The sequence below is a fragment of the Mesocricetus auratus genome, unplaced genomic scaffold (assembly GCF_017639785.1).
Source record: "Mesocricetus auratus isolate SY011 unplaced genomic scaffold, BCM_Maur_2.0 Super-Scaffold_15014, whole genome shotgun sequence".
In the NCBI taxonomy this organism is placed as follows: Eukaryota; Metazoa; Chordata; class Mammalia; order Rodentia; family Cricetidae; genus Mesocricetus; species Mesocricetus auratus.
Window position 1 is genome coordinate 40,086,401 of NW_024429186.1, and position 27,890 is coordinate 40,114,290.

A 27,890-nucleotide genomic window follows, 5' to 3' on the forward strand; every position below is an offset into this window, starting at 1 on the left:
AATCTAATTTTAGTTATCTGAGTTGAAAAATGTGAACAGAACAAAGACTAGGAGGACTCACACTATGTCTTCCTACGCAGATGGTTTTTAATTTCCCCTCATTTTTAAACAACAGAATGTTACTAGTTATCCAGCCCCCTCCCGACATGGTGCAATACAAACAGGCTGTAAGGCTATAGGAGCTGGTGTGAGCACTGTCAGGACCCAGGTAACATGCCTGTCCACATTGTTGCAGGTCCTGGAACAACCTGTACTGTGTGCTCAGGAACAGCCAGCTGACCTTCTACAAGGATGCTAAAAACCTGGCCCTCGGGGTACCCTACCATGGAGAGGAGCCCCTGGCCCTGAGGCATGCCATCTGCGAGGTGGCTGCCAACTATAAGAAGAGGAAGCATGTATTTAAGCTGAGGTGAGCTTTGCCCCCCAGCACCTGTGCCTGAGCCGAATGCCTTTTGAACCTTGATGCTGATGGCTGGATTGGGCATTAATGGCCAAGTAGACTCGCTGTAGCCCAGCTCCAAGATGGTGCTGTTCCTTGGACATCTTTAAATTAAAAGATTCATGGTCTAGAGGGGCATGGATATCCCACATAAAGACTGTAAGATGGTGGATAGTTCTATGCCCAGGCAAAGACTTCCAGAGATAGTACCACACAACACAAAACCTTTTGTCTTCCTAGGTTAAGCAATGGCAGTGAGTGGCTCTTCCATGGCAAGGATGAGGTAAGTACAGGTGGTCTAACTCTGATGAGGCTACCAATGGGGTGGGTGGAACCCTGACAGAGCAATCGGAAACACGCCCATCCCTTCGTGGCCCTAGGAGGGCTGTGCACCTCTAGACTCCTGACATTTCCGCCCCCACAGGAGGAGATGCTGTTGTGGCTACAGGGCATGAGCACTGCCATCAACGAGTCCCAGAGCATCCGTGTCAAGGCACAGAGCCTGCCTCTGCCTTCCCTTGCTGGTCCTGATGCCAGTCTCGGCAAGAAGGATAAGGAGAAGAGGTTTAGCTTCTTCCCCAAAAAGAAGTAGCAGCTGGAGGCCCCTGTGGGTGGGGCCAGCCAGGCAGCACTGCGGTGTGCATCGGGACACGCAAGGACCAGGAGCCCATGGCCTCGACGTCTGCGGTGGCCAGTCCTCCTCCTGCCTGCCACCCACTGCCTGCAGCCTGCCTGCTCACGTTGCTGGGCCAGCCCCAGGACCCACGCTGCACTGCAATGGCTGCCTTGCCTGCCTGGCCTCCCCGGCCTCCCCGATGCCTGCCAACAGCCCTCCAACTCCCCCACCCCATGCGGCTGGCTGGGCTCCAGGGACAGGAGGTCCAGCTCCTTTGGGGCTAGAAACGGTTCTGGGTTCTGTAAGGCGTATACTCTCCTCTTCCTGCCCCCAACAAGCTGGGAAGCCTGGTGGGGTTCCTCCAGCACTGCCCACTACCACAGCAACTGCCCCTAGGGGTCACCGACCACTATCAGCCAGGAAAAGGAAAAGGGATACTGCAATGGCTGCCCTGGTCCTTAAGGGGCAGGAGGAAGGGCCTTCAGAGCTCCAGCTCTGGGCTGGGGGGGTGCCAAGTGGACAGTGGGGGTGTCAAGCTTTGAGTACTGCCAGCCTCCTCCCTGCTGGGCTCCCTCAGAAATGTGACTCTCTCCTCAGGGCTAGTATGTCCCTCTTTTCCTTCTCACAAGAGTTTTGGTTGAGTCCTGAGTGAATGAGCTGCCCGCTCTTTCTCCCCACGGCACCCTCTGGAGAGCATCAGGAGAGCATCAGGAGCAGAGGCCCTCACACCACTCCTTTGGAAACCCCGGCTAGAGCCTATGAGGGCTCAGGCCTCTGCCGCAGGAGGGACAGATAGGTCCCAGCACTGCTTAAAGTTCAGCCTCCGTACTGTGGCTTTTTCCCACTCCCGGCTGCAACCAAACCAGCAGTATGTGGCCAGGGCTGGTGCCAGATACAAGCTGAATATCCAGGTCCTGCAGTAAAGTATCTCGAGGCTGAATGCCCATTGTGCCCCCACCCCCACCCCTGCAGCTGGTACCAAGCCAGTGGCTAGACACAGAGCTGTTTATTACCTAGTGGTGACAAATGCAGGCATGTGACACAATTAGCCCTGCAACACAGGGATAGATGTTGGGGACGTAAGTCATAAAGGTGTGACCCCTTTTGGTTGGCATTTGCAGGCCTAGTCTTAGATTCTGGGAGTCACACGGTAAAGAGATCACCAAGCATCTACCGCCCCTCCCCCAGCATAAGAAGGGAGGGTCTGCAGCACATCCCTAGGGAGTGCTTTCCATGCCTATTAAGAACAGGACCCCTGGTCCTGAAGACTTTCTCCGCCATGCAACTGGAAGGAAGCAGTGCGGCAGCTGGAGTTAGGTGAAGCTGAGGTAAGAGGCCTCTTCACCTAGGAGACCATTCGTGCACCCAGGGCTCACAGCCAGTTTCTATTGCCTTCCCCGTGGGTGAGCATCCAGTTACTAGGCCTACCCAGAATCCCTCATTGTTGACCAGGCAGGCAGGTATAACTCAGAGATCAGTCGCATCTTGTGACCCCCAACATGTGAGTATGGATGGGACTCCAGTAGACAGCAACCACTAAAGGGAAGACCTTGGCCATCGGGGCCTGACTTCCTCATCTCCACAGCATCTTCACAGCCTCAGTGTCTAGGAGCCTTTCGCCCTCTCCTTCTATGGGGAGCAGAGTCAGCACCATGCACCAGCCTCTTTTCACAGCTGGAGAAACCAAAGCAGTAGACAGGGAGGCATCTGCACCCCTGATTAAAAAAAAAAAAAAAGCCATGGTGCACTGGAAGGCATGTCTGTCTCTGGGACAGGAAGTGGGCTCCTTGCCGAAGCATTAGGTGGCAAGCAGTTCCTTCAGGCAGTTTCCCTGGTTGAGTCTTTGGGGGCAGGAGGTGGAGCAGGGGTGACCAAGGGACGAGGGTCTCCATTTCCCCTCTACACATACCCACATAACACCTGAAGTGAGAAGTCTCCAGTAATTCCACAAAGCCAGGAAAGAGAAGGCTCTAACGGAAGAGCTATAGTGTTATCCCAAAGGATGACATGGGCTGGTAAGCGGCGTGTGACCTGCCATCACAAACAGCCCGCACGGTTCTCACCCATGTCACCCAGGCCCCAAGGCCCGCACCCTACTGGACTGACTCTGCAGGTGGCCACCTTTGGGGGAACTCTGCACTCCAGGCTCTGCTCTCCTAGTGTCCTGGTGAGGCTGATCTTTCTCCTGGTATTTTCTACTTTGTGGTCTCCCTTGACAGTACTCCCACACTGGGTTAACATAGCTCCAGTCCACACCAGCATAACAGGCTTCCTCCCCGGGGCAGTTGGAGGAAGCTTTCTGGGCAGTCAGGCAGTTCTCCTTCCCTGTCCCTTTGTCCTGGGCCTAGGCAGACAGGCTGAGGAGGAACAGAGGGTCCTGGGACCCCTCCCCCACCTCCACTGGTACTAACAGAAGTCTGTGTAGGCACCACCCCCGCCCCAGCCTCTCCTTCCTGCCTAAAGGAGGGCAACAGGTCTGTAGACGCTGGATCTCCATCCTCCCTCAGCGAGAGGCAGATTCAGAGGAGGAAGAGGCCAGCGGCCACATGGTTTAGCCTCTTAGACAAGCAAGCTCAGGGAGGACACAGGAGGAGGTGACTGTAGAGGAACACAACCCTGTTGGGCACAGATCATGCCATCTGGGGCTGGTCCTCCACCCGCTCAGATGCACTTCCACAACCAGAGGAATCCCATTTACTAGTTTTTCTAATAAATCAGTAATACTGCGTTTGTTTCTGTTTCTTATTTGACTAACCTCATGCTGCTTCAGAGGGCAGGCACCATGGGAACAGAGGGACATCTAGACTTTGGTTTGTTCCTGAGGGTATTACGGGGTGACTCTGTTGGTATCCAGGGCCTAGACGCATTCTGAGACCCTGAGGAAGCGCGCTCATTCATTAATTCAATCAACTCTAGATCAAAGTCGTTTCTAAGCAATCACTGTTCATGTTGTTAACTTCAGGGTGCAGGGGCTTGGTCCCTAACCTGTCCTGGGATCCACTTTCAGGGCTGTTTGGCTTGTGTGGGACACGGGGCTGCCAGGTTTCAGAGGCCCTTCAGATAATTCTAACAGGTGCTGTAAAAGCAATTGTCCCTGTCCAAGGTTCCCAGGCACACCTAGATAGTGGTACGAGGATCATTCGAACGACATGAACTACAACTGCCCAGGCTCCACGCCTGGATGTCATCACTGAGGGTTAGAAACTGACTCATGCAGACTTCAATACGCAGATGAGAAACGTACAGAGTTGGCTGACTCAGCTAGCTGACAGCAAGGCTGGGACAAGACTTTTGAGTCACCTATCCAGTGCTTTTATGGCTGCTACCAGGTGTCATATCCTGGGACTGGCCTGCTCAGAACCAGTAGCTGTCTTCTCAGTGACTGTGAAAGTAGCCACCGAAGGCTCAGAGCAATTGATAGGACACGGGCTAATGTAGTCTCACGCTGCTCCTGCCTAGGGGGTGGGGGACTTGATGGACCCATGTTCAGATTCAATTCATCCTCCTAGGTTGGAAGATCCTCATGTCTTAATTCTGCAGACTTGCAGACACACTGGAGAGACTGACCTATCAACCTCCAGGGCCCTGTAGTCCCCTCCTTTCTGGTCCCAGGCAGAACAAACCAAAGTGATACTAATCTTCCGTGGAGAAAAAAGCCCACCCAGAAATGGGGCATTCCCAGCCCTCTGCAGCCAGACACTTCTGTGAAAACAGTGTGCACCTTAACAAAATGCACACGCACTCCTACAACACTGCAAACCACTGTAGGCCATTGCTAAGCCTCGGGCTTAGGAGCTCTGCTCCTGGGAGCTGGAGAGGGAGAGATGAGTAAGAGGCACTGGGCACTAGAAATTCCTGCTTATCTGAGGTGTTCCGCTTGCCTCTGGCAGTTCCAGCGTTTATAGTACAACCTTGTCTTTGGGAGAAGAACTAAAGGCTCCCATGTGGCATTCCCACCCCAGACAGGACATGTCTGCAGAAGCAGATGTGGCAGAGAACACCTCACACTCTGTACCCCACCAGACATGAGTAAGCATCCCATGTCCCTTGACCCATGAATAATCCTCCCCATAGTGGCCCCCAGAAAGGAGACCACACACAGGTTGGTTGGATGGTCAGCAGTGGTTATTGCACCATTGACAAATAATGAAACGTGTATACATAAGAAACAACCACAGGGCCAGCAAGACAACTTTCGAGAGTACCTGAACTAAGTCTGTTACATTCTTTACAGGACTTGCACACACACACAGACACACACACACACCCCACAGGATTGAAAGCAATAAATTATTGGCCTCATTCCCGCCTAGGTCCCAAGATAAGGCAGATGAAGAGCAAAGCCTGCCCGGGCTGCTTCCTAGCTCCGCCCCTGGGTCCTCAGCCAGGCAGTGGCCAGTCAGTAAGGGAAGCCAGGACAGTGCTTGCTCTCCCTGGGAAGAGTAAGCTTAAATAAAATATTTGGTCTCTTGTCAGAGAAGTATTTACAAGGGAAGTGGCTCATCTGGGCCTAAGGAGAGTTATCAGGACCTCCCTGGGGAGGTGAGGGCATGTCAGCACAGGTAGCAGGTACGCTCACGCATGTACCCCAAACCACTCTTCCAGAGGATGGAGGAACAGCCTTAGTGAGCCAGGCCTGGGAGAAGCATGTCAGTCCACGACACAGCTGCTCTCTCCCTGAGGAGGCAGTCAACCCACGGAGTTCAAGGCCTGGAATTTCTCCCTCAGGTTTCTTACTCTGCCCTGCTTGTTTGTTTCTGCTGGGTCCCTGGGGCCTTCTTCCTTGGGCTGGTGGTACTCTGCACACTCCTGGGAACCTTGGCCCTGTCCCTGCAAAGCCACTGGTGAACTCGGTTCCTTCCCGCTGCCCTCCTCCAGCCCCACAGCGGAGCTAGGATGGGGCCCCTTCTCCATGACAATCACTCGTTGGTTGTTCTCCAGGGTAAGGTCTGCGGTGACATACAGGGATTCACTTCCATTCGGGCTGCTTTGGGGAGGAGGGTCAGGAGGTGGAGAGTGGGAGGCCTCCCCACCTCCCTGGGGCCTCTTAGTGTTCATGCTGCAGCAGCGGCCCACCTTGCCTGACACAGGAGGCTCTACTATGTTCTCAGGCAAGGAGCGGCTCCGGTTGACCAGCAGGCCACGTGGCCAGTTACTCTCGGCTTGAGCAGCCTTGTCATGGGACGTATACTTGGAGCAGAGCTCTCGGACATCAGGCCAGTTGAAGGTCTCGGTGTCAAAGGGGCTGAGGGGGCTCCGAGTGGAGGGCCGAGACCCGGGGGAGGAGGCGGTTCTTGGGCTGTGCGCAGAAGAGCTGAGGGAGAAACGGCGTGGGGAGGTCTCCGCAGCAGGGGAAGATTTGGAGGTGCCATGCTCTTGAGCCACCAGCTGCTCATAGCTAAGGAGGGATAGCACAGGCTTCCTCCTGGCTGGGGAGAGAGAGAGAGGGAGAGCAAGCCACATGAACCACTGTGAAGGAAGATGGAACCAGGAAGGGAGAGATGCGAACCAACTTCAGCTGCATGTGGGGACCGGAGTGTACAGAAAGAAATCCCATTTTACTCTCTGCTCTCACCTTGGCAAGGGACGAGCCCCTGGCCATTTCTCCAAGCTCTCTCTGCTCAACTACAAGTGTTGTGGAGGGGGAGGGGGCAGGCTGAGGCTTCTCTCAGGGGTGCAGGATGGGCCTCAAAAGTGCAAAACAGGTTGCCAAGGCTCACTGAATACCACATGGTGCCTTGGGTCCAGCCCTCTCGTGGCATGGCCTCTTTAGAGGTTATCCCCGCCCCCAAGCACTGGATTCTAATTGGTTTTTCTACCCCTAAGCATCCTATCCGCATACCTTTGCCCCCTGACAGGTCTCCAGCTTCCTCCTCTGGCAGGCCAGAGATGGTGGGGATCTGCTCATCCCGGTTGGGAGCTGCTTTATCCCACTGCAGAGGTGGCCGAGCTGCCTTGATGTTCTTAATTCGGAGGCTGTACTGGCGGGCCAGCTGGTAGACCTTGTTCTTGACACGCTCGCTCACGTGGCTGTCCATCACATGGGAGAGCTGCACAATACGGGGGTGCAGTGGGGTGACCAGCTCCCCCTGGGCCCCGCTGCTTAGCTCTTTGGCCAGCTCTCTCAGCTCCCGGGCCAGGCGGGCTGGGCTGGGCTGCTCAGTGGGAGAGGCACTTTCCGGAGAGGCCACGGCAGACTCCTCGGTGATGGCCCCCAGCTCATGCTCCTCCAAGATGAACAGGGGCTCTTGTGGCTCAAAGCCATTGGCCTGGCTCTGGCCAGGCCCTGCCCGTGGACTTCTCTCCGAAGACTCCATTTTCTCCCATATCTTCACAATTTCTGAAGATGGGCGGAACTCAGCATCTGTGATAGGAGCTGGGTCGTCTGTGCCTGACTGGCTGGGTCCTGGGAGGTCGAACAAGGCCCAGGAGGCTGGCCGAGAACTCCCTGGCCTCTTGTACCCAACTGGAGCTGCTGGCTCCAAATCTGGCTTGGGAAGGCTGTTGAACCTGGACACAGAGCTGCGTACTAACCCTTTAGGGATGTAGGAGAGGCTCTCCCGCCGACGGATGCTGAAGCCTGCATCGTGGTGCTCCGCATTTTCATAGTAGTTCTTAATTTTGTCCAGCAACTGCCGGTCTCGGGTGGACAATGCTGATTCCTTTTTCTTGCAGGACAACCCCGGTTCCGTGAGGCACCCTGAGCCTGCATTTGGAAGTTCTGTCCCATTGACGGAAGGGCCACTGTCCGTGACCATGTCTGTACTAATGACCACTTCTGGGGTGGGTGGGTTGCTCAGAGAGTCCCCAGTGCTGCCCCATCGAGCTAGGCCCTTCTCACTGCCCTCCAGGCTGAGCACACTGCTGCTCCGGCTGATGAGCCGTGGTGTCCCAAGGCCACTGGACTTGCCGTCCTCCATTGCCAGGCTGCTCCGCCGGGAGAAGCTACTGGCAAAGCGCTCAGCAATGACACTGGCCTGGTCTAGCACTGAGGGCGGCAGAAGGCTCTCGGGCTCCTGGGTAGCTTCCATCCCTTCCTCTTCCTCCTCCTCACTACTCAGGGCCTTAAGGTCCTCAGTGCCCTCAGGCTCCACAAAGTCCACCACATCAACTGGGCTGTCCACCCCCAGCAGCCCCTTGGGGGCATGAAGCTGTGTTTCCAGAGCTTCTGGAGATTCTGGGTCGGAAGGCATCTCCTCAGCGCTGGGAACTTCCAAGGCAGGAAAGGCCTCCTGATCGGCCCCAAGCTCAGGATCTGTCTCACCCTGGGATGCAACAGAGAACAGATTAGGGGTTGGGATGGCGCTCCTTCGTGAGGCTTGGGGGACAAGACGGCACAGCCTGCTCTCAGGCCATGCAAAGGTTCTGCAGCTTAGGACAATCAGAACAAGCAGGGCTCAAAAGCAGAACAACAGGCCCATTTATTTCTCTAGTTACCCCGCAGCTACGTGATAGGCCTGTGTCCTCACACCCAAGGAAAACACTAGAAATAAAGAAGGGTGGTAGCATCTCTCAGAGGCAGCCTGCATGGGAACTACAGGTACAGTGTGGAGACATACAACATAGCCAGACACTAATCCAGTTTCCCAGGGGCCCCACATAGCCAAGAAGTATCTTAGGGATTCCACACTGCCTGATGTCAGGGCGGGCTTGGGATTCTACGATTCAAACCTAGGCAGGCCTGAGCAATTATGAATGGATGTCTCAACTTCCCCAAGGGACCAAAGATTCCCTGGGGCCAGGGGCCAGATGGCAGTTCAACTATGTGCTAGATCACTGTCGGAGGGGAGCTCAATCCCCAGACCCCACAGTGGAAGGAGAGACCCAATGGCAGGCTGTGTTCACTGACCTCCACGTAGGCACACCAGCACTTACAGCACTTATACATGTAAAGCCTCTCACTCTCTTCCTCACACTCCCTGCCCCCCTTTCTCCACATAAAAACTGAAGGTGAGGGCAAGGAATCTGGCTCCTGCCAGCCAACCTGCCTTAGCACCTGTGAGCCCAGTCTCGCTGCATATGCCCAACAGATGGGCAAGGAGCGGGCAGACAGAAGTCCCTCCTGGCCACCTGGTCACTGGAACTGTAAGCTGCTGGCACAAGCAGCTTCCCAGAGCAGCCCTCTGGGAGAAGATCAGTACAGACACAAAATCTGGAAGCACCAGACCCAACTCTATAATCTGCAGAGCCACACCCATGATCTAGGCCTGTGCTGCCCACCATAGTAGTCGCCGATGCATGCAGATTTTGAAGGCTGTTGGGCCCCAGCCCCATGGGGTCTCTGTGAGTTGCTGGTCAGCCTACAAGTGCAACTTGTTTTCCAGTCCAAGTGCTTTCTGTTTTCTTGTCCTGGCTTACTGCCCTGGCCTTGACCTTCTGACATCAACATCCAGCAGGAAGAAAACAACGATCTCTTCTACCTGGGGTTTTTTCCACTGTGCGGTAAACTTGTAAAAAAAAGCTCCTCCCTCTTACAAGAGAGAGACCTCTTAGCACTTGCAATGAAGACACACACATACACACTCTCCTGGTAATAAAGGCAGCACATGCACATGCATTCTATTAGTACAAACAGCTGGACATCTGTCTCTCCTTTCCTGATACCTTGTAGTTGCTTGTGGCGCTGGCGCCACAGAAGGCTTTGTATAAAACACAAAATATATCAGTAATTTTACTTTGGCTACATAAAATAAGACATTAAAATTAATTTCACTTTTTTCCCCCTTTTCTTTTGAGACAGGTTCTCTTAGAGCCCACCATGGCCTCACACTGGCTATGTATCTTTTTTTTTTTTTTTTTTTGGTTTTTCGAGACAGGGTTTCTCTGTGGCTTTGGAGGCTGTCCTGGAACTCGCTCTGTAGACCAGGCTGGCCTCGAACTCACAGAGATCAGCCTGCCTCTGCCTCCCGAGTGCTGGGATTAAAGGCGTGCACCACCAACGCCCGGCTACTGGCTATGTATCATAAGCTAGCCTTAAAACGTCAAGTCCTATTGCCTCTGCTTCCAGAGTACTAAGCTTATATACCGTCCTGCCCAGCTTCTTTTTCCTTCTTAACATGGTTATGTCCTATACAGGTAGCCTGTCTGAAGGGACCCAGTGAAGGTCACCTTTCTTTAATTCATAGGAACAGGCTGGCTTTTTACCAAATCACACACCCCTAGGCTGACCCGTCTCTGGAAGGGGCAAGGGCCAGGAAGTGGAGCGTCCCTTTGCTCAAAACCTCTGCCTGTAGACCTGGAGATCTGGACTCCAGGCCCCTGAGTTATCTCCCTCCCATTTGCTGGCTCCTCACCTCTGGCAGGGAAGAAACAGACTCAAAGCTCATGCGTTTCTCCGCACTAGTTGGAGACCGGTCGCTGGGCCTTCTGCGGCTTTTAGAGCCTTCGGATTCCCTGTGTCTCTTTCCCTGTAGCAAGCAGAAGTCAGTTGACAACTGAGAACTGGTCCTATGCCCAAGCAATTCCAAACAACCTGAACTGCCAGGCCCGGGGCCACAGAAACCCTTGCAAAGTGTACGGTTTTAGAAAAGCCCAGCCCACCCTTCCCTTCCAGATGCAGTGAGTGAGGTGACCTTGTCACTTAATGGATCCTGGCTTTCCCCTCCCCCTCCCCTGTTAGTCCTGCTCAGTGGGTAGTATACCAGTGGATACCCAGGCCTAGAACAGTGCATGCCAGGGGCTCACCAGGGCGTGACAGTAAGTGAGTTAAGAAGTACTGACAGCTGGAGGGAAAGGAACGGAGTGGGGTGGGGAGGACAGGGGGACTCTCAGAAGGACATGCACATGCCAGGCAACATGCAAAGAGGAAGGGAGATCAAAGAGACACCTCACCATAGCACCCCGGGAGAAAAGTAAAGCGTTGGCTCGATAGTGCCAGCAGTGGAGGGCAGCCAGCAGGGAGCTGGCAAAGTCCGCTACCTGCTCCGCCACTGCCAGACTCTCCTCCTCCTCCTCTTCCTCCTCTGAGCCTGGGAGCCCTGGCCCAGGCTCCTTCTCACTGCCTCCATGCCCTGCCAGGTCTTCCAGGGAGACTGGGAAGGTCTGCGGCTGCTGCTCCTCCTCCACTATGGCCTCCTCTTCCTCGAGCTCCTCCCTGGCAGCCCCCTCAGCCTCTGGCTGCAGGTCCCGTGCTACTTTGGGGTAGCTGCCCAAAGTCCAGGAGGGCCCCAGCACTGCCTGCATGCTGTTCAGAGCAGAAGAGCCCCCTGTGACCTGCCCTGTGGGCAACCTCCCTCCTGTAGGTGGCCAGAAATGGCTTCACAAAAAAATCTACTCCTGCCGGGCGGTGACAGAGCACGCCTTTAATCCCAGCACTCGGGAAGCAGAGGCAGGCAGATCTCTGAGTTCAAGACCAGCCTGGTCTACAGAGCCAGTTCCAGGGCAGCCAGGGCTACACAGAGAGACCCTGTCTCAAAACGAAAAATCAAAAGACAAAACAAGTATCCCTAGATGCCCAATCCTGACCTCCTCTGGAGTGGGACATTTTATGCGGGAAGGCTGAGATCTAGCTGGGAAAAAAAGTTCCAAAGTGGGGAAAGTAAGGGGTATGGGTCAAGCAGACACCACAGTGTGCTGCTGTAGGAAGATGTGAGAGGGTCCCTAGGGACTGATCTGGGCTGTGCCACCCACGCTCCCTCTTCCCCCCTCTTCCCTGGCCTGAGTCCCTGCACTCACCTTCATTCCTGCTATTCGGACTGCTGACACCAACACGGGGTCCAAGCACATGGTAGGAGGAGAGAGAACACCAGTAAGTAGGAGAAAGAGCATCTTTTGAGAGACCAGAGTCCCTGGGGAAGCCGGGGAAGCCTCACAGGGGCTCCTATACTCCTGAACCCGGCACCTAGTCCTAGTCCTGGCTCCCAAAGGAACAGCTGCAGCTCAGGTGCTCAGCACACAGGTCTGTGCAAGCTGCTGGTCTCTCTCTCTCTCTCTCTCTCTCTCTCTCTCTCTCTCTCTCTCTCTCTCTCTCTCTCTCTCTCTCTCTCTCTCTCTCAATCCCCAACCAGGTTACTGCTCTCACCCCCACCCCACCTAGGGACCCCTGGCTGTCCCCATCACACACTCACCTTTGTCATTCGGTTGCCTGAGCAGGTGTCTGGGTGGCTCTGAGGAACACAAAGGGGCAGTCAGCACAGGCCAAGCAGCAGCAGCAGCAGCACCTGACCTGGGTTGCAAGCTCCAAGCACCACGGGCCCATCACCACCAGCCCAAAGTCCACTCTAGCTGGCCCCCAGCCACCCTAGGCCTCAGGTAAGCTTTCTCCACAGTGTTGGAGGCCCCAGGTGGGGCCCGAGCCACTCCTGCCCCTTCAAGGCACACAGTGAACTGCTCGGTCCCTGTATTAGTATGGCAGGCAAGGCCTTGGTTATGGAGTCACCTGGAAGGTATGGGCCCCATGCTACCCACTTCAGAACAACTAGCCACGTCTCCATCTCAAGCCCCTCTGTCTCTGTCGCAGGCAGCACATCAGCACATAGCTATGCCCCACACCAAGCCCCTCATAGCGTGCAAGCCGGGAAGCAGAGGTCGCACCCGACTTTCTACGGCCCTTAAGGCCTGGCATCTCCAATCCTTGCTGCCTGCTGGGAAGTGTTGCCCTGCTGAACAGGGTATAACCAGGCTCTGGGGACACAAAACACAACTATTAGGCTAATGGTGTCATCGCGTTGTGCCCCAGCCTTTCTGGGGACAGACCTGAAACGGGAGGGGAATGATGAGAGGACTGTCTCAAGAGACCTCTCTCCAGGGCCCTCCGTCCATCCCTACCCTGTCTGATAGAAATGTGACAGCTTAGGACTGGGCCTGATTCTCTATAAACTTAGGAGTCCCAACAAAGCCTATGGGGTCTTTTAGCTGACCCTCACAGGGGACCCACTGAGACAAACAAAATAGGCACATTCCTGACCTGACCTATAGCCACATAAGAAAACTTCTAATTGCTTTTCTAAAGGATGGGGTCTCATGTAGCCCGCCTCAAATTGGATATGTAGCCAAGGATAGCCCAGAACTTCTGACTCTCGTGTCTCCACCTCCTAAGTGCTAGGATTCCAAGAGTACATCATCACACCTGGTGGTGCTGGGGTTGAACCCATTGATTCACACATGCTGGATAAGTCACACTATCCTACTAGTTGCATTTTTGCTGTTTTGTGTTCATGTGTGTATGGGCATTTATTTATTTGTATAGTTCATGTATGTATGGGTATTTATTTGTATACATGTATAAAGAACCAGAGGAACCCTGTCTCGAAAAACCAAAAAAAAAAAAAAAAAAAAAAGAACCAGAGGTCAATCAGATTCCTCCTCAGTCGCTCCCCATTTTTTTTTTTTTAAGGCAAGGTCTCTCACTAAACCTAGAGCTCACCAATTAGCTAGACTGACTATCCAGAAAGTCCCGGAGACCCTTCTGCCTCTAACTCTCCAACAATGGAATCAGAGGCATATACAACGGTGTTTGACTTTTAATGTGGGCACTGGGGATTCAACTCAGGTCCTCTTCCTTATGTGGAAGTATATCAACTAAGCTGTCTCCCCAACCACCCTCCGTTGACTGTAATGAGAAAGAGGGCTCATCAGGCTAGGCTGAGCCAGATGGCCTGAGTTTGATCCCCAGAACACACATGAAGGAAGTAAAGAACTGACTCTCAAAAGTTGCCCTCTGACCTCTCCACAAACACCATCACACTTGAATACACACATTAGACACACACAGAAATATGTGTAGTAAAATGTGACAAAAAGTGAGATATAGAAATATTCTATTATTTCTGCTGAAGGTTTATAAGAAGAACACTTAAGAGTTTAAAAGCCACGACAGATCTTACTAATCCCAAAGTGGACTTGTCTGCTTGACACAGCTATCTAGAAAGACTCAAAGCCCCCAAGGCCCAGCCCGGGCACCTAGGCTGTAGCATGCCGTCTGAGTCCTTCTCACACAATTCCTGCAAATCCACCAACTGATCTCTACCACACAGGAGGAAGAAGAGCCACTACAGGGAACATGCTAGGAGCAAGAGGATGAACACTCCTCAATGTTATGCAGGAAATGTCACAAACACCAACCTCAAATGCAAGGCATCGCCTTGGCAACGCCCAGTGCCGCCACCACCACCACATTCGGCAGCTCACACCCCATCAGTATAGCACTGAAGCAAGCTCCAGGAAAGGAAAAAAGTTCAACTGTGGTCAGCGCCCTCTTCTAGAAAGTTCCAGAAGATGAAGCATGTCTCAGGAAAATTAACTCTCAGTATTTATTCGCAGGCTAAAATCTCAGCCACATGCAAACTTCAGCTGTGTTCATTTGCTCATTTCCTGACCACCCTGGATGGCTTAAGTCTTGGGTTGGCAAGACAACAGTTTTATTGAGCTGTAATTTACACACCAGACCCAACACCTGTGTTTACACTTCAGCAACTTTAAGTGCATTCACATAGCTGTAACTCAGAGCTGTGCAAAAAAGTGCATGTGTGTGAGCGTGTAGGGGTGCTTTTCTGGTTTGGGAGGCACTTTTTGTCGGTTGTGGTACTGAGGACTTGAACCTAGGGCATCGGCATGCTAGCCAAATGCCCTGCTGCTGAGCTTATATCCCTGTCTCTTAGAGCTAAAATTCTGATGCTGAAGTCATGACAGACCATAGTATTAATGCCACCATGACTGTTCTTGTTAGCATTAATTATCAACTTGCCACAGCCTGAAAGTCTCAAATGAGTAACTGCCTTTACCGTGTTGGTCTGTTGGCATGTCTGTGAGGGATTTTCTTCATTGCTAATTGATGTAGGAGGACCCAGTCCACTGTGGAAGATGCCATTCCCTAGGCTGTATAAAGAAGCTACCTGAGCATGAGCTAATCAGTTAACAAGCAGCACCCTCCATGGTTCTGGCTGTATATCTTGGCTGCAGACTGAGTTTCTTGTTTTGTTTGCTTTTTTGTTTGTTTTTTTGTTTGTTTTTCGAGACAGGGATTCTCTGTGGCTTTGGAGGCTGTCCTGGAACTCGCTTTGTAGACCAGGCTGGCCTCGAATTCACAGAGATCTGCCCGCCTCTGCCTCCCGAGTGCTGGGATTAAAGGCATGCGCCACCAACGCCCGGCGCAGACTGAGTTTCTTGGTCACAGTTAATATGTGGAATAGCAAGCAGGTCTGCCTTAAGTGTCTGCCTTGACTTCCCTCAATGATGGACAATGACCTAGGAGTGTAACCTCTCCAGAAGGTTATTCTGGGCAGAGTTTTTATCACAGCACCAGAAAAGAAACTGGAACAACTACCATTGCTGTCTGAATACTTCCATGTGCCAGGATCTCCCAGTGCTGAGCTATGGCAAGCTAAGAGGGGATGTTAGCAAGAAAGGGAAAGAATTATAGAAAAATGCAGATGGCCAGAGACCAATAAAGCAACACTCTAGTTTGAGACTTTTAGTTGTAAAATTTATATAATCAAACTAGGCTAGCCTAGAAAGGAGCCACCTGGAATAATACCAAACACTGCAAACATGAAAACTCTCCAGAGACCACCTGGCTCCATCTTTTAGAAGGTCAAAGTTCAGGTATCAATCACAAGTGTTCACGGACCCCACGGGCGGTGGTCAATCAAGACCCAATGCACTCGTGAATCCAACCGACACAATAGTCTCAATCTGAAGTCATGTGCTCTAAGCTACTGTCGCATGGGCTCACTTCCAGACTCTACCACTGATTAATCCAGGTCTGTCCCTGGGCCTCAGACTTATTGGTAAGTCAGAGAAAAGTGTAGAAAAAAAAAAAAAAAAAAAAGGAAAACCAGTCACAGAGACATCCCCAAGCCCCACACCATCACGGCAGAGCTAAGAATAAAAAAAACCAAGGTTTTCTCTTTTTAAACAGACACTTCATTCTAATAACTCCAAGAGCACATTAGCAAATCCCGTCATGGAAGAAAACCCAGGAGAGGAAAATGGAATGACCCAAAATAAATATTTCCTGTCTGGATTTGGTGCCACTTGGTCTAAGCTATTTCCCTCTCCCCCAGCTTCTGCTCTGTCACTCCAGAACTAACCACGATGTCCAAGTGCTGCTCCTGGCCAAGCTGCAACACAAGGAGGTCTGGTGGCTAAGAAGAGACACCAAGTCCTGAATGAATTAGCAACCCCAGAACAGGTGGACAGCCCCAGTGAGGAGAGAACCAGGAAGTGTGTGGTGAAGGGCAACACGGGCACAAAGATGTCCACCAACCACCCTGCCATCTGTCCCCGTTTTTTGAAGAGAGTAACACACCACTGTGTTACTTCAGATGACCCCCAGCCTGGGGCAGGGGCCTATGAAGAAGGTTCTTGTCCACAAAGTCCTTCTCTTACCAGACTGCCGGCGTCCTTGACGTACATGGGTAGACACCTCATCCTGGGAGGACCACGCCTTCTTTAGCCGCTCTGGGCTACAGCGATACCTACTGGGATCTGTAACCAGGAGACAAACACCAGGCTGTTTGGTTCCCCGGCGGTGTACCTAGATGCTGCCTGTACAAGACCACACATCTTGCACCCACAACAGCCCCAGATGGTCCTGGATGCCTCAGGAGGTCCCCCATCTTCCATCTCCTTGCAACTGGGGGCCTCAGGCACTGAGAGTCCTGCCGTGTAGCAGGAACAAGTCACTAGTTACATAACTGACCCCCAGCCCTTGCCAGAGTCCCCCATCCTTCCTTTCCTGTTCCTAGACAGAAGTACCAAACAAGGTTTGCCCAAGATATTGCCTGACCTAACAGGCAGAAAAGGGTGACTTACAATAGGCGTCCATTTCCAAGATGGCTTCCTTGGCCTAGAAGGGAAGGAGACCCACATAGTAACCACCTGACTGGGCCTCGCCTGCCCAGCAGCAGGAAGACTCACACAGTGTCACGTGTGGCTGCTGTACTAACACATGCTGTCCACCAGAGCCAGAAGAGAAGCTCCAGCACATTCTTGGGAGCCGGACCAGGGGACATGCTTTCCCTGAAACCCATCCAAGAGAACCCTAGGAGCCAACCTTCTGGGGGATGGTGGCGTGGTGGTTCTCCAGGATGAGCCTTTTGATGTGGTGGGTCCAACTCCGCTTCTCCTCCGCGCTCTTGGCCTAGGAGGACCCAAGAAGAAGGAACAGGGTTTATGCACACCCAGTATTTTGGCCGCTGAGAGAGAGAGTGTGTGTGTGTGTGTGTGTGTGTGTGTGTGTGTGTGTGTGTGTGTGTGTGTGTGTATGTATGTGTGTGTGTCTATGCTAGGGGCCTGTGTACAGCCCATGATGATCGCACTTTACAGGTGGAAACTTTAGGGTGTGGGGGCAGAAGGGAACAGGGAGCTGCACGCAGGTGTGATTGGAAGTTTTGGTCCCCAGCCCCTCGCACAGGCTGCCGCTCACCTGGATGCTGTATTGCTGCTTGCTGTGCTTATAGTGGGTGACGGTGAAGCAGAGAGAGTCTTTGGTGCTTTCGATCAGCATCAGTGAGGAGCACTGGGGGACAGAGAACAAGGTGATCAGGCAGGACAGAAGGGGACAGTCTCAGAAGATGGCCCTGGAGCCTGAGGGAGCCAGAGGAAGCTGAGGATCCAGGGTCTGCAGGGCAAGAGAAGGCAGAACAAGCGAGGACGACAACTCAGTTACCGGAATGTGACCCTTGTAGACGAAGTGATCACCCCGCTTCTTGGTGATGAGCAGTATCTTGTCAAAGAGGAAGAAGGTCCTCTCGTTGCGCACGCGGTGTACGCGGAAGGTGGCTTCCAGGACCAGTTCTCCATAGGTGGTCAGGTCTGGTCCCTTCCAGTTAATGAGCAGTGACTGGATCTCCTGCAGCAGAGACCACCCCCCAACACCCAGAGAGTCAGGCCTCACTGACCCCAGGAAGGTCACAGGGACCCCATCCCAAAGGCTTCCTCGGATACCACCCCTCAACCCAGCTAAGCACGACGACAACGTTCCTTCTCCCAAGCCGTCACTTCCCAGCCCCAGGGCACCTGTAGCCGAACCGCGTGCTCATGCCTCCTCTTCATGTCATTGATGTACCAGGCCACACATGTCATTGTGTCAATGGCATCCACTACCACCTCGAAGCCATCCTCTTCTTCATCAAAATGTTTGGCAATTTCCTGGACAAAGGACAAGCTGATCTGAGCAAATCTGATGCCTGGCTCTGCCTGGCACCCCAGCACACATCCCTGGGAGAAGCCCTGGGCTACCTGGAGAAGCAGATGGTACTTGAGGATGCGCTGGACGGGCTTCAGCAGGTAGGAGCCCAGAGGCAGGGAGTGCTGCAGCAGCTCCTGCCGGTCTCGGAAGAACTTGGCCTGTTGCTTGTCCTGCATGCACTCAGTTAGGGCTGCTACTGAGCTGGGAAGGGGAAGAGTGAGAGTTAACATCTGGTGAGGAGGCAGGAGCCCCATACTCATCAAATGACCCTCTCTCCCCAAAGATACTCACTTGGGGTAGTTGTTGCAATACTGAGTGTAGATATCAAACTCTTGGCTCTAAAGAAAGACCAGCAAAACAAAAACAAACAAACAGAAACCAACGATTTCAGGGAGATTCTCATCTGACTGGAAAACACGGTGGGACCAAAAGACAGGTTCCTGATCCCCCGGAGCACAGTGTCATCCCAGAGAACCTGCAGATCCATCTTTGTATCTGTATGTCTAGGGCATCCCATGCACTCAATAGCCTTGGACAGGGATCCCCAGAACAAGGAGCAAGGGCCCAGTCCTTCTTACCCTTTCCACGAAGCAGCTGGCCACAGCCACAGGGTCACTATTGCAGCTGTCCAGGTCTCTGAGAAGCTGGCTGGGTGATAGGAGAGAGGCCATTAGACCGACGCCAACATCTGTACCACCTCTGTAGCTACACATCCCCTGCCCACCTCCTGAGACACAGGTTCCAGTCAGCCCTGGTATCATGCTATGAGTCTCAGCTTCCGCCCCGCCCCAGGCGGCAACCACAGAAAGAACCCCACATGCCACAAAAACAGGGAGACCCACGTGCTCAGCAAGCAGCAGCGGAAGAGGAGACGCCGATACCCACCTGGGGAGGGGACACAGCTCCTCTGTGGGCAGGAGTCAAACACACAAAAGCAGAGATTAAAGGAGGATAAGGAGAGGAAAGAGGCAAAGAACGCTCCCAGACGGGAGGGTGCAGGGAGCAGAGAGACAGAGACTGAGCACTGTGGTCTTAGTAGGGAGGACGTGAGAATATACCGGAAACAGCATCCTCTGCCACTCCGTTTCCTCCTCTCTCCCTAGCCGCCTTCCCCACACCTTCCTCAGTCTTGTCTGCACCCTAACCCCCCACACACACTGCCCAGACTCCTCCAGCTGCAATGGGAGAGTCCTCCTGTCCCGTCAACACTGCTGTCTGAGTGTCTGTGGTCCCACAGCAGCAGACTCAACCTTCACAAACTCATCAAGCCTGTTTGACCTGGCCTGTGTGATGCACTCAGCCTTCCCAATGCTGTGACCCTTTAATACTTCATAATTGCAATTTTGCTGCTGTTATAAATCATAACGTAAATATTTTTAGGAGATAGAGGCTTGCTGAAGGGGTTGCGACCCCCAGGTTGAGAGCTGCTATAACAGGTCGGCCCTCCTGTCTTTACTTCTCTTGGGATCAGTGGTAAGGAAGAGAAATAAACTGTAAGATGTGCGAGATGATAGAGAAGGCGCCCACACACAAAAAACACAAGTGAGCAAGGCCTAGCAGTGTGCACAAGACCCAGAAGGTGCTGGAACCAGCAAACATGTGACTTCAAATTATACATGCCCCAGAAGGGTCAGCTGCTGCCCTCTTCCAGCATAGCGCTATGATCTTGAGCAAGAGTAGACTTCAATTCCCCATCTCTACAGCCAAGCCTACGTGTCACAGCCCATGTGTCCAGACATTCAAGGATTCTCTCCAGGCTCTCAGGTGTGTCCCAGGGCAGAACAGGCCTAGCACATACCTGTTCAGTGCATAGATGCTCTCTATGTTCCCAAAGAGGGCACTGACTTGCTCTGGCTTCAGGAGCTCAGGAGTATCAATGATCTTCAAGAGGTAGTCCTACATGGAAAGAGGTATGAGGACCCGCACCTCTAGGCTTGATCACCTAACACCCCTAATCACACTGTAATCCACATTGCATTTTACAGCTATGACACGATTTCACAGGCAGTATCCGCTGTACTGAGCTGCGGGTATTTACTCAAAAATTCACATCCCCTTGGCAACTTGGAATGTAACCTTATTTGGAAACAGGGTCTTCGTGGATGTCATTAATTAAACCTCTCAAGATGACATCATTTAATATCTAAAGGTTGATGTCCTTCTAAGAGAAAAGGGCACAGGCATGCAGCAGGTGGTGGGAAGGGGTAAGACAATGCAGCCACAGGTCAAAGGACACCAGAGAAAATTAGCTCTGGTTTCCTGCAACCCCAGTACTCGGCAGGCAGAGTCAGGAGAACTGTATGAGTGAAAGGCCAGCCTGGACAAAATCCCATCTCAAAAAAACAAACCAAGAGGCTGGTGAGATGGCGCATCAGGCAAAGGCACTTGTCTCGTGACCCGGGTTCAGTCCCTAGGAGCATGTAAAAACAGAAGGAGAGAAGTAACTACATACACACACACACACACACACACACACACACACACACACACACACACACACACACACACACGTTTCCTCTGTCTTCTTCTAAGTGTTGGAATTAAAGGCGGTGGCCACCACACCCAGCTTTTAGAGTTATTAATCCATGTATTTTATGTATGAGTGCTCTGTCTCATGCACATCAGAAGAGGACATCAGATCCCTTTACAGATGGTTGTGAGCCACCATGTGGTTGCTGGGAATTGAACCCAGGACCTCTGGAAGCGCAGCCAGGTAAGTGCTTTTAACCGCTGAGCCATCTCTCCAGCCCACACTTTTTTCTGAATGAACACAAACAATCTGAAAGAGAATTCATTTCTGGTGCTTTAAGCCATTAGGACTCACACCCCTGCTTCCCCACCGGGCAGAGGGTCCCTCAATGGCAGGAACATGCCACCTTTCCCTGTGTGCCTTACAGTGTGAAACACTGTGCCTCTGCCAGCCCTGTTCATTTTGCAGGCAAAGAACCGGAGGCTCCAGACACGGTGCCTATGCCCAGGGCTCCAGTGCCAGGAAACAGCAGAGTGGGGAACCTGGGTGCTCCTGCCCAGGTTTAATCCCTGCAGAGCACCCACATCCTCCTAGTCAGGCTAAGGCCCCTCCCTTTGCTATCACAGAGACCACTCCCCAAGAACCTACAAGAAATTCTGCTACCCTACTTGTGTGGTGAAATGTGGCTTGGTGTCATAAGGAAGCATGAGAGGCCACAGTCCCCACCAGGTAGGTCCCTAAAGCTTTCTCATGGCCTCATGGGAGGCAGATACACAGGGACAGGTGTGCCAGGGAGAGCCTTGCATCCTGGCGTGGAGTCAGGTTATACTAAAGAGTTGGGCCACTGGAGGCCAGAATCCCAGGCCTCTTGAGTTGGCCAGCTCCGCCCAGCCTCGGCACTTACCTCCACAATGCTCCGAAGGTCCTGTACATACATGCGCTCGGTTTCCACAATCTCGCGCACGACCCGGCCCAAGTAGCTGAGCTTGTGATGGGCAGGACCTGTCCCTGCACGGCCATTGAATGGGGAGAGGGGTCCCTTCATGTTCAGCCAGCCACTGGAGTTGTTGTTGCTGTTGGGAACATGCCGGCTCCAAGGGGAGCCTGTCCCATTCTGGGCTGAAGCCTCGGAGCCTGTGGGCTCCTCCATGGCACTGTGGCTGTCACGGGAGGAGCCAGATGAGGAAGTGGTGGACATTAGGCTTGGTGGCCGCTCCTGGCTGCCATCTTGGTGTAGCGTAGTAGAGACGGGCATCCTGGCATCGCTGCCTGGGATTGTCACCTCGGGGAGATTCTGGAACAAAACAGACAGATGGAAAGTCAGTCTCTGAGTACCTGAAGAATCAGAAAGAGGAAGGGAGGCTGCCGGGGACAGGGAGGGTGCAGAATGGGAGGGCACTGTTAGTGGGTGCAAAGTCCACTTTGGGAAGATGAAAGCAGCTCCTGAATGGACAGTGATGTGGGGATGGAATGAATGTACGTAATATCACTGAGCTACATCTGCAAATGGCTTAAGGGGTAAATTTTCATTTTGGTATATGTTACCACAACTTTTAAAAATAAGGCAGCGAGATGACTCAGCAGGCAGAGGCACTCGCCACCAATCCAATAACCTGAGTTCCATGTCTGAGACCCACATGGTGGAGAGAGAGAACCGACTCCTGCAAGGTGTCTCCTGACCTCCAAATGTGTGTCATGGCAGGGGCAACCACCTCCCAAACAAATAAATGTAATTTAAAAAAGCCTAAACACTGAGGAAGGCCATTCCCTCAGAATAGGAATACTGACTGGCAAGGATACTCAAGCTCTGTTCTTTCTGGACCTGGCAGCTCAGCCTCTAACTCTCCCAGGGTGGAGACAGGTGAGCTACACCGGGAGAAAGTCAATTCTTAGAAATGTGAGCCCCAGAAGAGCAGAGAGGCCAACACAATGGTCTCGTGTAGCTTCCGAAGAACTCAAACCCAGTTCTAGGGGCTGAGGATACAGCTCTGGTGGTAAGATGCTTGCCTAGCATGTACAAGGCTGTAAATTCAATTCTTAGGATCACACAAAACCAGGCACTCCCCTTTAATCCCAGAACTAAGGAGGCAGGGGCAGGTGAATCTCTGTGAGTCAAGGCCAGCCTGGTCTACAGAGTGAGTTCCAGGACAGCCAGGGCTGCACAAAACACAAACCAAATACACAAACAACCCACAGGCATGGTGGTCCACAGCTGTAATCCCAGCACTTGGGCAGAGGATCAGAGGTTCAAGGTCACCCTCAGCCATTCAGTGAGTTCCAGGTTAGCCTGGGCTTCATAAGAGTCTATCTAAACCCTGTTATTAAAAAAGAAAGAAAGAAAACTAGACAAACTAGCACTGCCACTCGGGCAAAACGCTCAGCCTCTGGGGCTTTACCTACACCAGAGAGTGTACCCTGGAGCTACGTCCTCAGGGTGATACGACCTACTGACAGCCCTCAGAGCACAGTGCATGGCAGAGTAAATGCTTCACAAACCATCATACAGGATGATAATGGAAGTTATCAAAATGCACATCCCCTGCGCCTGACTGTCTGGGTCCATGCCGGGGGTCACTGGGTCAGAGGACAATGTGTGGACGTTAATTGTCTCCTTCTGCCATTAATTTCGTGTCTACAATTAAATCCAAGTCACCAGGCTTGGCACTTTCAGCCACGGAGTCATTTGATCAGCCCAGGCTCTTGCAGTGTCGCAACCAGCACGTAGCACTCCCCGAAATCTAAATGCTAAATCTCAGAGCACAGGTGGCCCCCACCTGTACCTGACGCTTTCTCCATACTGAAAGGGAAGAGAAAGGATGGGGAAAAACTGAGTCAACTTGACCCCTTGCCCCTCCCAGGTACCTGGTATAGGCAGGCCCCTGACTCAGCCACACCAGGAAATTCCCCAGGGCTGAGCAACAGCTGATACTCCACTCTGCACAGCTGGGCAGAACACACAGAAAGCAGGAAGCTGCCCAGGTGAGGCAAACACAGCCACAGGTGGACTTTATTCCCTGAGCAGATGGTACTGCTCATGGCCCACTCCAGAGAGACAGAACACCTCATGCCTACCCAGGAGACCAAAGCTGCCAGGATGCTCCCACACTTGCCATTCCCTCAGGGGAGGAGCAGGGAGAAGAGGAGGAGCAGGGATCATTAGGACCAGTTTGGTGAGGAAGAGGGAGAGGAGGAGAGACCCCCAGGACTTCTCTCACCTCTACCGTCCCAAGTGTTCTTAACTCCAACCTGGGACTAAGAGGCTGCCAGACCAGCCCTGGCCAACACGATCTATGACGTGCTGTTGTCACTGCCCTGGAAACCAGGGACTCTGGGCTCTGCCTTTTGCAGGCGTTGCCCTCGCTCCTGGCATTATTCCTCCATATCTACTCCATGTCATGCGCAACCTTCCAGTCGGTCTCAGGCTGGAAGTTCTCTCTCCAGGAACCTCCCCACAAACAGCAGCAGAGCTGGAGGCCTCTAGTTGCCTCAGGTTCTCTTATCTCAATGAGTGTGATTAGCTTGAGACCCTCAGGGCTACCGGTTATATAAGCGGGGACCATTAGGACCAATTCCGTGAGTAGCAATCAAGTTGATGGTTTTGACAAGATTTCTTTTCTTATTTCTGTGTGACAGGGTCTCTAATGCCCAAGGCTAGCCTCCAACCCCCAACGATGACCCTGAACTTCCGACCCTCCTGCCTGCTCCTCCTGGTTCCTGGGATTACAGGCACAAGCCACCACACCTAATTTATAGGGTGCTGGGGCTCAACCCCAGGGCTTTGTGAATGCTAGGGAACCACGCTACCAGAGCCATATCCCCAGTCTGTCACGTTATTAACTAAACGCACGTTCAGAACCACTCGTGGTCCATCGCTAACCCAGCCAGGCCCTTCTCACTGTGTCCCAGCTAAGGGATTTTACACAGAGCACTCTAAGGTGCACTACATAAGCCTATTACATGACAGCAGCTCTAGGATTGGTGCTGGTGTTTGCCTCCACTAAGTCTTAGGGGGAGCATTCAGGAGCCAGGGAGCTAAGTCTTAGGGGGAGCACTCGGGGGTCAGGGGGCTAAGTCTTAGGGGGAGCATTCAGGAGCCAGGGAGCTAAGTCTTAGGGGGCGCATTCTGGAGTCAGGGAGCTAAGTCTTAGGGGGAGCACTCAGGAGCCAGGGGTCTAAGTCTTAGGGGGAGCATTCTGGAGTCGTGTGCTGCTGCTGCTTCCTCCTTCCAAGAGCCTTCTTGTTAACCAGGGGTGCTCTTTTGCTTGGAGACTGGGCCCAAACTCTACTCTGCCCTTGACCTCCACCCCTATCAGTCCCAGCTGGAAAAACAACCAGGCAAGGATTTAAGGCCTGAGATCTTTCCCAGATTAGCCCTGGGGTCATGTCAGCTCCTGTGGGGAGGCTAAATGGAAAAGACCCAAGTCCCCAAAGGATTTCACAGCCAGCCAGGTCATAAGCCTCATAGCAAAAGAGTCACCACAGCCCTACCTTCTTCCTCACACACTATCAGGGGTTTAGTGTCTGACCTTCTGAGAGTCACTGGTAGGGACTCCACTTCTCCAGTTAAATACAGCTTCCTGTTTGCAAACCCAAATGTCCAGTTGAAAGCCGAGTACCTGCGGCCTGAACCCCCTGGAGTAGAAACAAAACAGGCCGGCCACTTGCTCAATGATCTAAGTGCTGCAGGGCCCCGAGTCTCTGTCCCTAACAACGCCGTGCAGTGAGTGCTATCCTGAGTGCCCTTGTACAGATGCACTGAGCACAGAGCCCACGCTCTCACAGCTGCTACCTCGAGAAAGGACCTCACTCCTGTCACGACCCCTGGATGCCAATGCTTTGATGTAGGATGAGCTACAAGGACACCGAAAACCGTGAAAGCCGAGGCCTGGATCTGCACCATGTGGCTGGACAATTACTTTAGCACTGGGACAACACAGACTCTGGATCAAAGGACCATGAGCCACAGCGAGCAGAGGACTCCCGGGGTCAGACTTTCCATGTCTCAGATGACAACAGAGGACCTGCAGTGATCTAGGGTCCTACCCATGACCACAAGGTCCTCTCTCCTAGGCAGAAGATCATGAAAGGGCAAAACCCGAGTAGTGATGAGTAAGGCAGAGCAGGATTCAAAAGTGAACAGTTAGGCAGGCCACATGGCAGATTCCTAAGTCAAATCCTACCCAAATGCTCCCTTGGGCAGAGCTACCTGTCTTTCCTACCTAATGAGCAACACCCACCATGCAAGATTCACCCTAAACCAGGACAAGAGTTTGGTTCTTCAAACTTGTCTGTTTTGTTTTTGTTTCTCCATGTAGTCCTGGAACTCATTCTGCAGACCAGGCTGGCCTCAAACTCACTGATCTGCTTGCTTCTGCCTCCCTGTTGGGATTAAAGGTATGCAAGTGTGCATCTCCACTGCCAGGTTCAAACTTGTCTCGTAAGACATGGTCTCCTGAGAAAAGAGGAAGCAGCAATCGAGAGTCAAGCCCACCTGTCCTATCACAGTCTCCAGGTGTCACCTGCAGAGACCATGCCCACCTGTCCTATCACAGTCTCCAGGTGTCACCTGCAGAGACCATGCCCACCTGTCCTATCACAGTCTCCAGGTGTCACCTGCAGAGACCATGCCCACCTGTCAACCACAGTCTCCAGGTGTCTCCTGAAGAAGAGACCATGCCCACCTGTCCTACCACAGTCTCCAGGTGTCTCCTGAAGAAGAGACCATGCCCACCTGTCCTATCACAGTCTCCAGGTGTCACCTGTCCTACCACAGTCTCCAGGTGTCACCTGCAGAGACCATGCCCACCTGTCCTACCACAGACCATGTCCACCTTTTAGTATGAGTCAACCCCGTCAGCTATCAGTCCACAAACCAATCTTCTAGAGAACTGGATCACAAGTCCTCCCTCTTTGAGAAGTTCCCCCAAAGAATCCAGGGACAGGACGATAAAGCCACCCTTCCTCCCTTCCTTCCACTTCCTTCCCTCCTTCTATATCTAAGTTGAAATGTATCTACTCCCTTCCTCCACCCACACATGTGTAAAGTGTGTGCTCCACCTCCCAAGGACTTCCCTGAGTCTCCCCAGGCAAGGAGGCAGGCAGGCTGCAGCAGGCCCCTTGGATTCCCAGCAGGAGACTGGAGCCAAGTCCCACACCTCTCCCTTCCAACAATGCCTCAGTAGTGTGCCCTCAGTTTGACCCAAAAGGGGGTACCCCCAGGTCCCCAGACATAGCCAGTGTCTCTGTGTTGTCCTCAGGCCTCTCCTCACTGAGGCCATTAAAACCCAGTTCCCTTTACAAAAGATTCCCCCAAAGAAGAACCCCTGGAGTCTTCTGGAACTCTTGGCCACGATCCTGGAGAGACCTCCAAGAATTAGCCACACTCCCTTTAACTGTCCCACACTGGTGGGCAAGCAGAGCGGGCAGGAGAGGTCAAGAGCATTTCTGGGACAAACCCCAAGTTTGGCAGGTGGAGAGGTTGAAGACTGAAAATATTCTGGAGCCAAAAGGCTAACATCATCCTTCCACCTGTTGCCCTTCACCCTACACCGAAGAGCAGAAGCCCCACACCGTACCAAACCTACTCTGCAGCACAAAGAAAACGAGTGGGGGGCGGTGTCCAAAGGTAACTGATCTGTAGACCCCCAGGGGAGAAGAATTCATCCAGCCCCTTTGAACCCAGACAGCATTCCTTCCCCAGAGATGACAGCACAGCCTCCATCCACTGGCCTTTTTGGTCTCCCATCCCAAACTCTCAAGGTCTGGGCAGCCAAGGGACCTTTGACCTTCCCCAGAGCAATCCCAACTCCACTTTCAGAGCCTCCCTAGAGAGGGTGCCAGGAGGAAGCTACAGAGAATGGGCACAGCTTTTCCACTCAAACAGAGCAAGGAGCAATGTGCACTTCCCCAGAGGTTTCAAGCGAGATCCACAAACCACTGGGCTGTGCTCTCCCCATGGCTCCGCGAGCACACCCCCACCCTCCCCCACTCCTCACCCCCCTCCCTGCAGCACACTTACTTCCTAAGTGTTCACAGAAGTCCCGCTTTTGCCAATCTGTTCTTAAAGCTACACACACCCCTCTAAGGTTCTCAGGCGAGGGAGGGGCTCCGAGGAGGTGGGGCTTTTTGTCACTATCGCGTGTGGGCCCATTCCACCCATTCCATGCCTCCTAGAGAGATTCTAGGGCCCCGAGTCCCCAGACGCTCTCTGGGGAGTGATTGTGTTCAATGTGAG

At 52.9% G+C, this 27,890-nt stretch overlaps 2 protein-coding genes across 2 annotated transcripts in view; one reads left to right on the forward strand and one right to left on the reverse strand.

The window, feature by feature from the left end:
* The window catches only part of Sptb (spectrin beta, erythrocytic), a 123,751-nt gene extending 119,970 nt beyond the window's left edge, over positions 1-3,781 (forward strand). Inside the window, exons 34-36 of the mRNA XM_040742883.1 lie at positions 236-409; positions 680-722; positions 864-3,781. Of these exons, the coding sequence (XP_040598817.1) occupies positions 236-409; positions 680-722; positions 864-1,031 (385 nt within the window). The 3' untranslated portion in view covers positions 1,032-3,781. The remainder of the gene's footprint in view (positions 1-235; positions 410-679; positions 723-863) is intronic.
* Positions 3,782-5,162: 1,381 nt separating this feature from the next.
* The window catches only part of Plekhg3 (pleckstrin homology and RhoGEF domain containing G3), a 42,347-nt gene continuing 19,619 nt past the window's right edge, over positions 5,163-27,890 (reverse strand). Inside the window, 19 exon segments of the mRNA XM_040742884.1 lie at positions 5,163-6,484; positions 6,898-8,320; positions 10,349-10,462; positions 10,974-11,195; positions 11,197-11,238; positions 11,730-11,749; positions 12,122-12,160; positions 12,588-12,677; positions 16,383-16,481; positions 16,809-16,842; positions 17,050-17,136; positions 17,422-17,514; positions 17,665-17,847; positions 18,015-18,146; positions 18,237-18,387; positions 18,478-18,524; positions 18,765-18,834; positions 19,985-20,082; positions 21,561-21,950. Coding sequence (XP_040598818.1) covers positions 5,745-6,484; positions 6,898-8,320; positions 10,349-10,462; positions 10,974-11,195; positions 11,197-11,238; positions 11,730-11,749; positions 12,122-12,160; positions 12,588-12,677; positions 16,383-16,481; positions 16,809-16,842; positions 17,050-17,136; positions 17,422-17,514; positions 17,665-17,847; positions 18,015-18,146; positions 18,237-18,387; positions 18,478-18,524; positions 18,765-18,834; positions 19,985-20,082; positions 21,561-21,911 — 4,035 coding nt within the window. The 5' untranslated portion in view covers positions 21,912-21,950 and the 3' untranslated portion in view covers positions 5,163-5,744.